The 12500-nt window shown below is 45.7% G+C and overlaps 1 protein-coding gene across 2 annotated transcripts in view; it reads left to right on the top strand.

Moving 5' to 3' along the window:
• The first annotated feature begins 1411 nt into the window (after positions 1-1411).
• The window catches only part of corin (corin, serine peptidase), a 61780-nt gene continuing 50691 nt past the window's right edge, over positions 1412-12500 (top strand). The window contains exon 1 of one of the 2 annotated variants that reach the window (XM_036591015.1): positions 1412-1521. In XM_036591015.1, coding sequence (XP_036446908.1) covers positions 1474-1521 — 48 coding nt within the window. In that variant the 5' untranslated portion in view covers positions 1412-1473. Of the gene's footprint in view, positions 1522-2738; positions 2804-12500 lie in introns of those variants that run through there. The other variant, XM_036591016.1, reaches the window with a different exon arrangement.

Below are 12500 nucleotides of genomic sequence, written 5' to 3'. Positions count from 1 at the left end.
AGATGGTTCAGATGTCTTTACAGTGGTGGTGATAGGAACCAGGGGTCGCCATGACTACAACACAAATATAGACATTTTATTTACTATCCAGAACCACCAGTGAACCTACACGAGTCTTCTGAGTTTATATGGAATGTTGATTAAGTTTTCTTTGGGGACTATTTTGCCTCACAGCGCCCTGCATGTATCCCTCCACCATGAATGGAGTTTAAAGATGATGTAGGCCCTTATTTAACCCCTACCCCTTGTTTTCGAGTGTCACCCTAACCCATTGGAACTGAGTTACAGGGTAGTGGTCGAACTCTTCCCTCTGAAATGAGACCCTCAAATAAAAAGAGCATCACTTCATTAACAGCTACCAGCGCTGCTCTGTAGGCGACCCTGCCAGTCTGCAGTGACAGCAGAGGAGGGTAAAGTTCAGCTCCTCACTGCTGGGCTTTAGTTACATTTAGGGCATCATATGATCTTCAAAGGGGGGGGCAATTATTTATTATCACCACCCCTAATTCTCCAGTGATATGAAGCTGAAGTCTGATTTATATGCTTATTATGAAGAAAAGGACCAAAATACACTGAAACGACATTAAACAAAGATAAAACTGTGATTATTGTGATTTTTTAACAGAGAAAATTCTCACATTTGTGGGTTTCTTTGGTCTCTTGTTCTCCATCTTGCCGGTTTTTCTTGTTTTCTCATAACTGTCTGTTTGGAGTCTCTGAAAAACCTCCGTATGGAGGGTCATGTAGCCCCAACACTTCACCCTCCCCCTCTATCTCAACAAGAACCAGGACACCCTACACCTAGACGAGAATGCACAAAGAGGCTGAGGGCTGAGTGGTAGGGGCGAGGGGTGAACTGTGACTGGGCCAAAATCTTCTCAAAACTATCGTAAAACAGTGTAGGAACTTTCTGTGAGGGAGCTTTTAGAGGTGGACGTCTGGTTCCTATCACCACCACTGTGAACAGTTCTGACTCGGTAAGTTTATCTAGAACAGAGCGTTTCACACCAAACCGCTCTGAACCGCTCTGATTACATCTTAACCAGTTAATTATGCAGAAATCCTATGCAAAAAATAGTGCAAATCCCCGAGAGAGAGAGGGAGAGAGAGAGAGCTAGCTGGATAGATAGACAGAGATATAGATAGAGGAGAGGTACAGATAGAGGTAAAGGCAGAGAGAGATGTAGATAAAGATTGAGATAAAATTATTATTATTATTACTATTATTATTATCCTCTTTGCTCTTACTGTGTATGTGTGTGTGCGCGCGTGTGAGAGAGAGAGAGAGAGAGCGAGCGAGCGTGCGTATGTGTGTGGTGTACTGGCTCTCTCGCGCCTGTGGGCGGAGTCACCGGCTCGCTCCCAGCGCGCGAGGGTCGCGCGCGCTTTTCCGCTCAGAGCGGCTCTCGCGCGGAACAGAAAGCGCAGAAGGAAGGAAGCGCACGCAGCGGGAGCGCGAGGCATGAGCGGCTGATGGAGCGCGCGGAGCAGCAGCGGCACGCGCACAGCCCCGAGAAACAGGTAAGAGGCACGAGAGAGGAGTTTAGTTACTGGGCGGTAGGAGGAGTGTGGAGTGATAATAACAGTAATAACGATGTTATAACGGTTCTATGTGCTGTGTGTTCTGTACTGTGTGTCGGGGACCTTCACTGGTTTTGTCCGAGTCAGTGAGTCACTCTCCCTTCATTCCAGCCTCCACTCTTTCAGGAGACTCACTTTCAGCTCCTCAAAGAATCTGCAGACACACCTCCAAAGTTCAGTCTTAGAAGCTGGTTGATGATTTTCTGAAGTAATCAAACACATTCAGTGGTGTTGAGGTCTGGACTCTGGGGTGGTCAGTCCATCGTTCAGCTTCTTTGTTTGATGTGTCCGTCTCCTTTTCTCAGTGAGGTTCTTCTTGAACAGCTACACATCCTTTCAGACCCACAGCGCTGAGTCGTCTTCTCACAGTGGAAGGATGGACAGAAACACCTGTGGATGTTTTCAGATCTGATCAGCTTGATTTTCTCCTCTCTCTCAGAGATGAAAGCTTTAAGTGCTGTTTATCTGATGGGGGCAGTTTTGGGGTCGACCAGCTCTTCCAGGTTGTTGTTAGGAGACACATTTATTTTCTGGAGCTTAATTTCCTCCTTCATTATGAGGTGGATTATCTGATCTGATCTGATCTGATATGTGTCTGATCTCTGACTTTTCCACAGTCCTCTGTGTGTATATATAGTGCCGTGTACTATAAGCGGCCGTTGCCTCGAGTCAGTTGGAGTCCTGCTGTGAGGAGATGAGTCTGCTGTGATTTTGCTCTCGTTCTCTGAAACACATGCTGGGCTGTTTTCTCTCTCTCTCTCTCTCTCTCTCTCTCTCTCTCTGTCTGTCTGTCTGTCTCTCTCTCTCTCTCTCTCCTCTGTCTCTCTCTCTGTCTCTCTCTCTCTCTCTCTGTCTCTCTCACCCTCTCTCACCCTCTCTCTCTCTCTCTCTCTCTCTCTGTCTCTCTCTCTCGTCTCTATAAATACCCCCCGAAGCCCCTCCGGCTCTCAGGTTCCCCTCAGCCCTGCGGAAAGTCTGAAACACACATACCGGGGTAAAAATAGGAGCTGAACCGCGGGGGGCTGGGGGTCCTAACACCCCCCACTCATCCACACCGAGGTGGAGTCTGAGCAGCAGAGCCTCCAGAGACGCGACTGACTGACTGACTGCTGAGGTCTCTGACCTCGTCAGCGCGACTGAAGACAACATCAGTGCCTGTACTGAACGGTGTGGGTCACTTCGGTCAGAGACGCAGCGACTGACTGGACCAGGAGCCCAAACAGTAACGAGCGCTGAACACACAACATACATCATAACGGAGTACACCCACCCCAGAGTACCCGCTCAGAAACATGGTTCTTCAGGGGTTCCTTACTTAAGACAGTGGTTCTGTTTAGAGCCATACGTTCTGTATAGAACCCTCTGCATGCTTAGCGGCTCTTTGCATGGTGAGATGGTTCTTCAGACTGAGGGAGAATGGGTTGTATGTGGTTCTGTATAGAGTCTTTTTGAAAAAGGTTCTATATAGCACCATGAAGGGTTCTTCTGCTGTATACAAGCTTGACATCGTAACAATAGCAGAACCTTTTTGGTGCCGTATGAAAAAAAGGTGCCAAGTTCTTTGCATGGTGAAATGGAGAATGTGTTGCATACGGTTCTTTATAGCACCCAAAAGGGTTCTTCTGTTGTATATAAGCCTGACATTGTAACAGCAGCAGAACCCAGAAACATTTTCAAAAGAGTTCTGCACAGAACCATATAAAACATATTCTCCGTCAGTCTGAGTAACCATTTCACCATGCAGAGAACTTTTGAAAATGGTTCTATAAAGCACTGCTGCTGTTACGGTGTCAGAACCCTTTTTGGTGCTTTATAAAAATGTTTTCAAATAAGTTCTATACAGAACCGTATACAACACATTTCCACCATTTTACCTTGCAAAGAACCATTAAAGCATGAAATGGTTCTATATAGAAGTCATGGTTTTAAATAGAACCAGTGTCTTTACTAAAGGACCCCTGAAGAACCGTATTTTTAAGAGTGTAGAGGATCGGCCGAGACGTGTTTGGAGTCTGAGCTTTAGTTCCTTTACAGTCTGTACAAATATCTCATTGATATCTTAATGATCAACATTATCTAGAACCTTCACGTACGTTGTGTTGCATTTGTGTATAACACTTAAAGACGATGGTTCTTCAAGGGTTTTTTTAGTAAAGACAGTAGCTCTCTATAGAACCACCAAGACTCAAAGAACCCTTTGCATGATTAAATGGTTCTTTGCATGGTGATATGGTTCTCCTGACTGATGGGGAAGGTGTTGTATATGGTTCTTTACATCACTTTTTTTCTTTTTAAATGGTTCTATATAGCACCAAAAAGTGTTCTTCTCTTGTTACAACCTTTTTTAGTTCTATATAGAACCATCTACAGCACATTCTCCATCTCTCAGTGACATGAATAACTAGAACTTTTACATATGTGTTGCAGATGTGTATAGCACTTAAAAACATGGTTCTTCAAGGTTTCTTTTCTTAAGAAAATGGCTGTATATGGATCAATGAACACTAAAAGAACCATTTGCATGATTAAGGGGTTCTTTGCATGGTGATATGGTTCTTCAGATTGATGGAGAATGTGTTGTATATGGTTCTATACAGAACGTTTTCCTTAAAGGGTTCTTCTACTGTCACAACCTTGACATTGTCACAATAGAAGAACCCTTTTTGGTGCTACATAGAACCCTTCTCAAAATGATTCTCTATAGAACCATGTACAGCACATTCTCCATCAATTTGAAGAAGAACCATTTAATGATGCAAACAACCCTTTAATCATGCAAAGGGTTCTTTGAGTGTTCATGGTTCTGTATAGAGCCATTTTTCTTTACTAAAGAACCCTTGAAGAACCACCTTTAAGAGGGAACGTGTCTCTGTTGTTCCTGTCAAAAACAGAGAAAATAAAATGTCAGTGTTTAGTTTATGATCAGCTCTGTTCTGTGAAAACCTCCCTGTGCCTGTCCTGTAAAGGAGATGCGAGGTTCTTCAGGGGTTCTTTAGTAAAGGCAGTGGTTCTGTTTAGAGAGTAGTTTCACCATGCAAAGAACTTGGGACATTTTTTCTATATGGCACCAAAAAAGGTTCTGCTATTGTTACGATGTCAGTGTTGTATACAACACAGGAACCCTTCATGGTGCTTTATAGAACCCTTTTCAAAAAGGTTCTATATGGAACCATATATAACAAATTCAGTCTGAAGAACCATCTCATGTTGCAGAGAACCATGTAAGACGTGGGGTTTGGTTCCGGCAGTGATTGTAGCTTCAGCTCTGGTTTACGGTGCTGATCAGCACCGCGTGGTCAGCGCTGACGGACAGTCGCTCAGCCGTAAACAGGCCCCCAGCAGGAGCGTCAGGGCTGATAAAGCACGTCAACTCTGACAGAACATCAGACTTTCAGTCTCTGTGAGATCGGATTACGGAGGGTTAGCGGCCAACGCTAGCAGCAGTGGTGCGGACGTCGCACTAGAAGCTGGACGTTACAGTTCATTCACCAACTTTAACGTGGAACCTGAGAAATAGCTGAACGAGTAAAAGTGTAAAGCTGTCCCGTCAAGTTTAAACTTGTGTGTGTAAACCTGTACAAACGACTGGACACTGCTACGCTGTGTATCTGTGTGGCTCATCGTGCTGCGTTTAGCCTGGAGAGGGAGACGTCAGGATTCAGGCTCCTTTAGGATCCTCATATCAGCCCATTAACGAGCCAACAGACACAAATCTATCAGGAACCAACAGAAACACTCAGCTAGCTGACGCAGAACCCACAGAGACTGGGTTCACCTCTGTAGGCGTTTACGTTCTGAATAGTGACCACTGAGAGTCATTTTAGTCCAAAAATGACTACACATCACTGCGTCAGTCGCCTGTCCAACATTCAGCTGCGCAGAGTTAGCGTTTATGGGTCGTTCTCCATCTGCAGTCTGAATTCAGTTGGATACGTTTAAAAAATCAGGTTCTTTAATCCCAAAACTAAACAATCTTAATACGTCCATTAACTTCTCCTGTTATCATAAATACAGACAGGAGCTGAATTCAGTCATGTTCTACAGTCACTGGTGCTGTATGAATATGGAGTAACTCCAGTGACGGTGACTCCAGTTCATTCTGGGTAAAACTGAGGACTCTGTAAACTGGCTGACTCACTGGTGGTCAGGTGACCCTGTGTATTTAAACTCAGTAATAATGATATTTGTCATTATTTTGACTAAATATTAATTACCCAGACATTAAAGCTCAGAACAGCAGTGACACACAGACGTTATGAGCTGCCCGATAAACAGAATTATTAATTAATTAATTAATGTAGTGAGCGAGTCTGACTCGCCTTCTCATGCCTCGAGATGCTTCCTCTCTAATGAGCCTCGACCCAAAGAGGCAGATTAATAGAGCTGAAAATACTGTGTTAAGAGAAGAGTAAGAGTCCTGATCACAGCAGAGACCACACTTGAATGAGTTTTTAAATGAAATACATAATTTTAAATGTAGTAAAACGTGAATGATGTAAAAAGTAAACATATATTCGTAACTTAAACCTCTAAAACATTGTTTTAGAGTAAAAATGGTTCCACAAATGTTCAGAGTTGGTTTTGTGCTGAGCTGATTTCCAGATGCAGAGCGACTGAAACAGGATGAAGAGAAAAATCAGAGAATCATAAAGGAAAAGTCTTATTTGATCTCAGGTCGACTGTGTAAACGTACAGACTGACCTTTGGAGCTGAGCCTAAACTTTGGGTTTAAGAGTTTAACGTTAGAGTAGAGGCTCGTCTTCTGCTCCAGCTAGGTTATGTTCTGACCCGTGGATGATGTGGAATCATGTTGGCCTGTTGAGGAAACTCTGCAAACAGATCATCTTTAGCTAGCATGGTTAGCCTCGCCGTGCTGACTGACCGCAGGCTGCTCAGTCGTGTCTGTGGAGCGCTGAGGCTCTCGTGTTTCATAGTGACGTTAGCAAAGTGAAGCACCGTACAGAGCAGGTACGCCTCCACCTTATTCCTCTCGCTGGCTGCTCTGTCGTGAGCACTCAGGGTTCTGGATGGATCCACTGAGTAAAATTCGTCTGTGTCTTTGGGTTTGTTCTGGCCGACACACTGTAAAGTGAATATAACCAACAGATCTGGCCCAAATCTGGCCCAACTACATAGTTGGTCCACAACATTCACGTCAGAATTGGTGCACATATATGGGCACACAAACCCGTACACAGCTGTTCTGGCCCGCATGCCCAACATCTGCCTGGCAGTCCACCAGCACTCACATATGAGAGCCAGACTCGGCCAGAACCGTGTGAGTGCATAAGATCTCATTAGAACCACAGCTCTTAGCCGTTAGCATGTGGCTCCTCGGGGACCCCCAGACGGTCCATGTTTTTTCTGTAATGCAGCTTCAGACACACCTGGACGTGTTAAGAACCCTGAATACCTGCTGCAGGTGAGGTAAAGCTGGGTTAAAGCTGAATTGTGCTCTGATCTGCTGCTTTTTGAGCTGTAAAAAAGAGTTTTTATTCCTTAATTGATCAAATTAAATCTCGTATTTCAGCCCTGTGGCTGTACTCATGTTTAAAAACAACAGATCATCAAATTTGACTGAAGTGAAAATATGAAATAATGAACACTTTTACATATAATAAAAACACACGGTGAGGCCCAGACGCCTGCGAGCGCAGTGAACGTCTGTTTTTATCCATTAGGCCTGGAAATAAACGATAGAACGTTATGCAGTCTCAAAATGTAGATGGGTTATGATGATGAAACTGCTGCAGATTCTGCGCTGCTTCCCTCTCTGCTCAGACCGAATCTGAGGACACTGAGTGTTGAGGTCTTTATTCAGACAGAGATCAGACCTGATCAGTCTGATCTCCTCAGCTGGAGTTCAGACTCAGCAGGATCTGATCTGCTCATCAGAGGATTTTACACAAACCTGTCCAGCTCGAGTGCAGAAGGGGACACACCACCAAATAACAAGAAATTCTGAAACTCGTTAAAGTTTCAAAAGTTCTTCTTTTCAGTCGGACTGTTGTGCTGATAACTGTACTGTGTGAAATTAGAAAGGAATTCAGAACAGAAGCAGTGTCGCTGGCGCGCTCACACTTTTGGACACTGTTTATGTTCATATATGTATATATATACCTCATATCTTCAATTTTGTCATTTTTCAATTTTTGACATAATGTGAAAATACCTGCTGCCCTTTACATTGTGTGTAAATGTCATGATGAATGGACCAAAAGAAAAGGCCCAAAATGACTTGGATGAGACGTCTGGTTCCATTGACGTCCATTAAAAGTGCAGTGTGTTTTTCCCTTCTCCTGTAAAGTGACCATTTTGGAGATCGGTCCAATCAGAGCGGTTGTTTCTTTGTTTTGCCGCTGTTTTCAGCGCAATGAGTTTTTCTTATGCGGCGCATGCGCACCTCTGGGCCCCGCCCCCTCGCGCTCGGGTGTCCGGTCTCTTTAAGACCTGGCGGCGCGCGCGGCTCGCTCCTCATTCCGTCCCCTGCTGCTCTGAGGAGCGCGAGCTGAGCCGGTGATGCCGGAGAGCGAGCTTTAGCGCGCGTTACTCCCGCTGCACGCGCTCAACAGCACGGAGATCCAGGTAGGACTTAGAGCGCGAGAGCAAGCACGCGCTTAAGGGCTTTTAGTTCCAGTGGGGCTCCATAGAGAGTCTTCACATCGCTGAGCGCTCGAGACCAGCTCTGACTGTAACTACAGTGGGGTTATTAGCAGTGATTGATCCTGTATCACACCACTGTTTAACAAAGATCTCGAGATAACGGCCTCGTTTACTACTGAGATGAGGCTGATCAAGATTTAATTAGTTTAATCTTTATGTATTTATGACAACCACTTTACTATATTATTATTACTATTATTACTATTATTATTATTATTGTTGTTGTTGTTGTTTTTGTTGTTATTATTGTTATTGTTGTTGTTGTTGTTGTTGTTGTTTGTTGTTCCGTAATTCCTTTTATAAAGATTACTGAGAGGTTGTTAAGACTGTAGACTATGTGAAGGGTAATTCCACCAATTTTCCAAAATTTCTGCCTAACTCACTGTGTGAGGTGTAATCAGAGTGATTCAGAGAGGTTTGGTGTGAAATGGTTCAGATGTCTTTACAGTGGTGGTGATGGGAACCAGGGGTCGCCATGACTACAACACAGATATAGACATTTTATTTACTATCCAGAACCACCAGTGAACCTACACGAGTCTTCTGAGTTTATATGAATGTTGATGATGAAAATAGTGGAAAATGTGAAATAAGTTTTCTTTGGGGACTATTTTGCCTCACAGCGCCCTGCATGTATCCCTCCACCATGAATGGAGTTTAAGTTCTCTAAACTATCATAAAACAGTGTCTCAGTCATCAGGCAGTGAATTCATAACCATTTCATGTAGGAACTTTCTGTGAGGGAGCTTTTAGAGGTGGACGTCTGGTTCCTATCACCACCACTGTGAACAGTTCTGACTCGGTAAGTTTATCTAGAACAGAGCGTTTCACACCAAACCACTCTGAACGACTCTGATTACATCTTAAACACTTAATTACGCAGAGATTGTGGAAAATGGGTGGAGTTCTCCTTCAAGGCTGTGTGCAGCACAGCTCGCTTGCTGCAGGAAAGTTGTGTTTCAGATGTTTATCGGCTTAAACGAGGGAAACTCACTCAGGCCGAACGTGAAGTTGTGCCCTGACCCTGCGGCTGGACCGTGGGAGAGATCTGACTTTAAAGATTTCACAGCAGCTGAGGAGGCTGACCTGCTGATAAGAGCTGCTGGAGTGGCTGTAAAGCTGTTCCACTGATTATCTCGGACAGCAGAGGCAGGAGGCAGGAGGGAACGGCGTTTCCAGCCGTGTCCCGCAGCTCTTTCTGCTCCGTATGAAGGGTTCAGATCAGGTACGCTGGAGCAGCAGAGCGCCTCAGCCTCCAGCAGCAGGGCTGAGATTCACTGATGTAGCTGGTTTGTTTGCACGGTTGTAAACAAGGTCACTAAAAGCCTTTAGTACGTGGGTTCTCAGGCAGCAAAGTGGTTCTGATCTCAGCTGCCTGAATCTTTCTGCCTTTTGAAAAGAAACCTTCAGCTTTCATCTTTAACAATGACAGCTTTGAATTTGGCTGCACTTTGATGGCACCAAAACAGAGTCTAACCTTGTTCTGGACGCTCTGGACATCAAATGAGAGATATTCCCTCTCACTGTTCGGCTGTTTCAGCACAAGAGCAGAGTGTGGATTTATCACAGCGCTTACTGGTGCGGCTGTAACACTGCAGGACGTTACCAGTAATGTTGGCACTCTCCTACCAGAGTACTGGATATGTTGGACTGGGATGGGATATTAGTGGTGAAGTGCTGTTAGAGCTAATGTTGGTGGTGTTGGAGCTGATGTTGGTGGTGTTGGAGCTGATGTTGGTGGTGTTGGAGCTAATGTTGGTGGTGTTGGAGCTGATGTTGGTGGTGTTGGAGCTGATGTTGGTGGTGTTGGAGCTGATGTTGGTGGTGTTGGAGGTGTTGGAGCTGATGTTGGTGGTGTTGGAGCTGATGTTGGTGGTGTTGGAGCTGATGTTGGTGTTGTTGGAGGTGTTGGAGCTGATATTGGTGTTGTTGGAGCTGATGTTGGTGTTGTTGGAGCTAATGTTGGTGGTGTTGGAGCTGATGTTGGTGTTGTTGGAGCTGATGTTGGTGGTGTTGGAGGTGTTGGAGCTGATATTGGTGTTATGGGGGCTGATGTTGGTAGTGTTGGTGGTGTTTGAGCTGATGGTGGTAGTGTTGGTGAAGTTGACGGTGGTAGTGTTGGTGTTGGACCTGATACTACTTTTGATTTTATTGGAGCTTATGGTACTGTTGTTGTTGGAGTTGACAGTGGTAATGCTGGTGTTGGCTGTGTTGGTGGTAGTGTTGGTGTTGACTGAACTGACAGTGGTGGTGTTTTGTGTGTTGTTGGACCTGATGGTGGTAGTGTTGGTGTTGACTGAACTGATGGCTGTGGTGTTGTTGGAGTCGATGGTGGTGGTGGTGTTTTTGGAGCTGACAGTGGTAATGTTGGTGGTGTTGGAGCTGATGGAGGTAATGTTGGTGTTGACTGAACTGATGGAGGTAATGTTGGTGTTGACTGAGCTGATGGTGTTGGTGTTGTTGGAGTTGATGGTAATGTTGGTGTTGTTAGATCTGATATTTGATGGAGGTAATGTTGGTGTTGGTGTGGACTGAGCTGATGGTGTTGGTGTTGGTGGAGCTGACAGTGGTAATGTTGGTGGTGTTGGAGCTGATGGAGGTAATGTTGGTGTTGACTGAACTGATGGAGGTAATGTTGGTGTTGACTGAGCTGATGGTGTTGTGTTGTTGGAGTTGATGGTAATGTTGGTGTGTTAGAGCTGATATTTGATGGAGGTAATGTTGGTGTTGGTGTGGACTGAGCTGATGGTGTTGGTGTTGGTGGAGCTGACAGTGGTAATGTTGGTGGTGTTGGAGCTGATGGAGGTAATGTTGGTGTTGACTGAACTGATGGAGGTAATGTTGGTGTTGACTGAGCTGATGGTGTTGGTGTTGGTGGAGCTGACGGTGGTAATGTTGGTGGTGTTGGAGCTGATGGAGGTAATGTTGGTGTTAACTGAACTGATGGAGGTAATGTTGGTGTTGACTGAACTGATGGTTTTGGTGTTGTTAGAGTTGATGGTAATGTTGGTGTTAGAGCTGATATTTGATGGAGGTAATGTTGGTGTTGGTGTTGACTGAGCTGATGGTGTTGGTGTTGGTGGAGCTGACGGTGGTAATGTTGGTGTTGCTGTTGACTGAGCTGATGGTGTTGGTGTTGGAGCTGATGGTGGTGGTATTGTAGCTGATGGAGGTGATGTTGGAGCTGATGGAGGTGATGTTGGTGGTATTGTAGCTGATGGAGGTGATGTTGGAGCTGATGGAGGTGATGTTGGTGGTGTTGGAGCTGATGGTGGTGTTGGAGTTGAAAATGGTAATGATGGTGTTGGAGCTGATGGTGGTGTTCTAGATGATGTTGGTGTTGTTGGAGCTGATGTTGGGGGTGTTGGAGCTGATGGTGGTGTTTGGAGCTGATGGTGGTGGTGTTGGAACTGATGGTGGTGGTGTTGGAGCTGATGGAGGTGGTGTTGGAGCTGATATTGGTGGTGTTGGAACTGATGGTGGAGGTGTTTGAGCTGATGGAGGTGGTGTTGGAGCTGATGTTGGTGGTGTTGGAGCTGATGGTGGAGGTGTTGGAGCTGATGGAGGTGGTGTTGGAGCTGATGTTGGTGGTGTTGGAGCTGATGGTGGTGGTATTGGAGCTGATGGTGGTGGTATTGGAGCTGATGTCGAAGGTGTTTGAGCTGATGTTGCTTCTGTTTGAGCTGATGTTGGTGGTGTCAGAGCTGACGGTGGTGGTGTTGGAGCTGATGTCGGAGGTGTTTGAGCTGATGTTGGTGGTGTCGGAGCTGACGGTGGTGGTGTTGGAGCTGATGTCGGAGGTGTTTGAGCTGATGTTGGTGGTGTCGGAGCTGACGGTGGTGGTGTTGGAGCTGATGTCGGAGGTGTTTGAGCTGATGTTGGTGGTGTTTGAGCTGATGTTGGTGGTGTTGGAGCTGACGGTGGTGGTGTTGGAGCTGATGTCAGAGGTGTTGGAGCTGATGTTGGTGGTGTTGGAGCTGATGTCGGAGGTGTTTGAGCTGATGTTGGTGGTGTTGGAGCTGATGTCGGAGGTGTTTGAGCTGATGTTGGTGGTGTTGGAGCTGACGGTGGTGGTGTTGGAGCTGATGTCGGAGGTGTTTGAGCTGATGTTGGTGGTGTTGGAGCTGATGTCGGAGGTGTTTGAGCTGATGGTGGTGTTTGAGCTGATGGTGGTGTTGGAGCTGATGTCGGAGGTGTTGGAGCTGTTGCTGGTGGTGTTGGAGCTGATGTCGGAGGTGTTGGAGCTGTTGCTGGTG

The sequence above is a fragment of the Colossoma macropomum genome, unplaced genomic scaffold, assembly GCF_904425465.1.
Source record: "Colossoma macropomum unplaced genomic scaffold, Colossoma_macropomum, whole genome shotgun sequence".
Taxonomy (NCBI): Eukaryota; Metazoa; Chordata; class Actinopteri; order Characiformes; family Serrasalmidae; genus Colossoma; species Colossoma macropomum.
The sequence above is the reverse complement of the archived record's forward strand: the minus strand, read 5'-3'. Positions and strand labels throughout refer to the sequence as shown.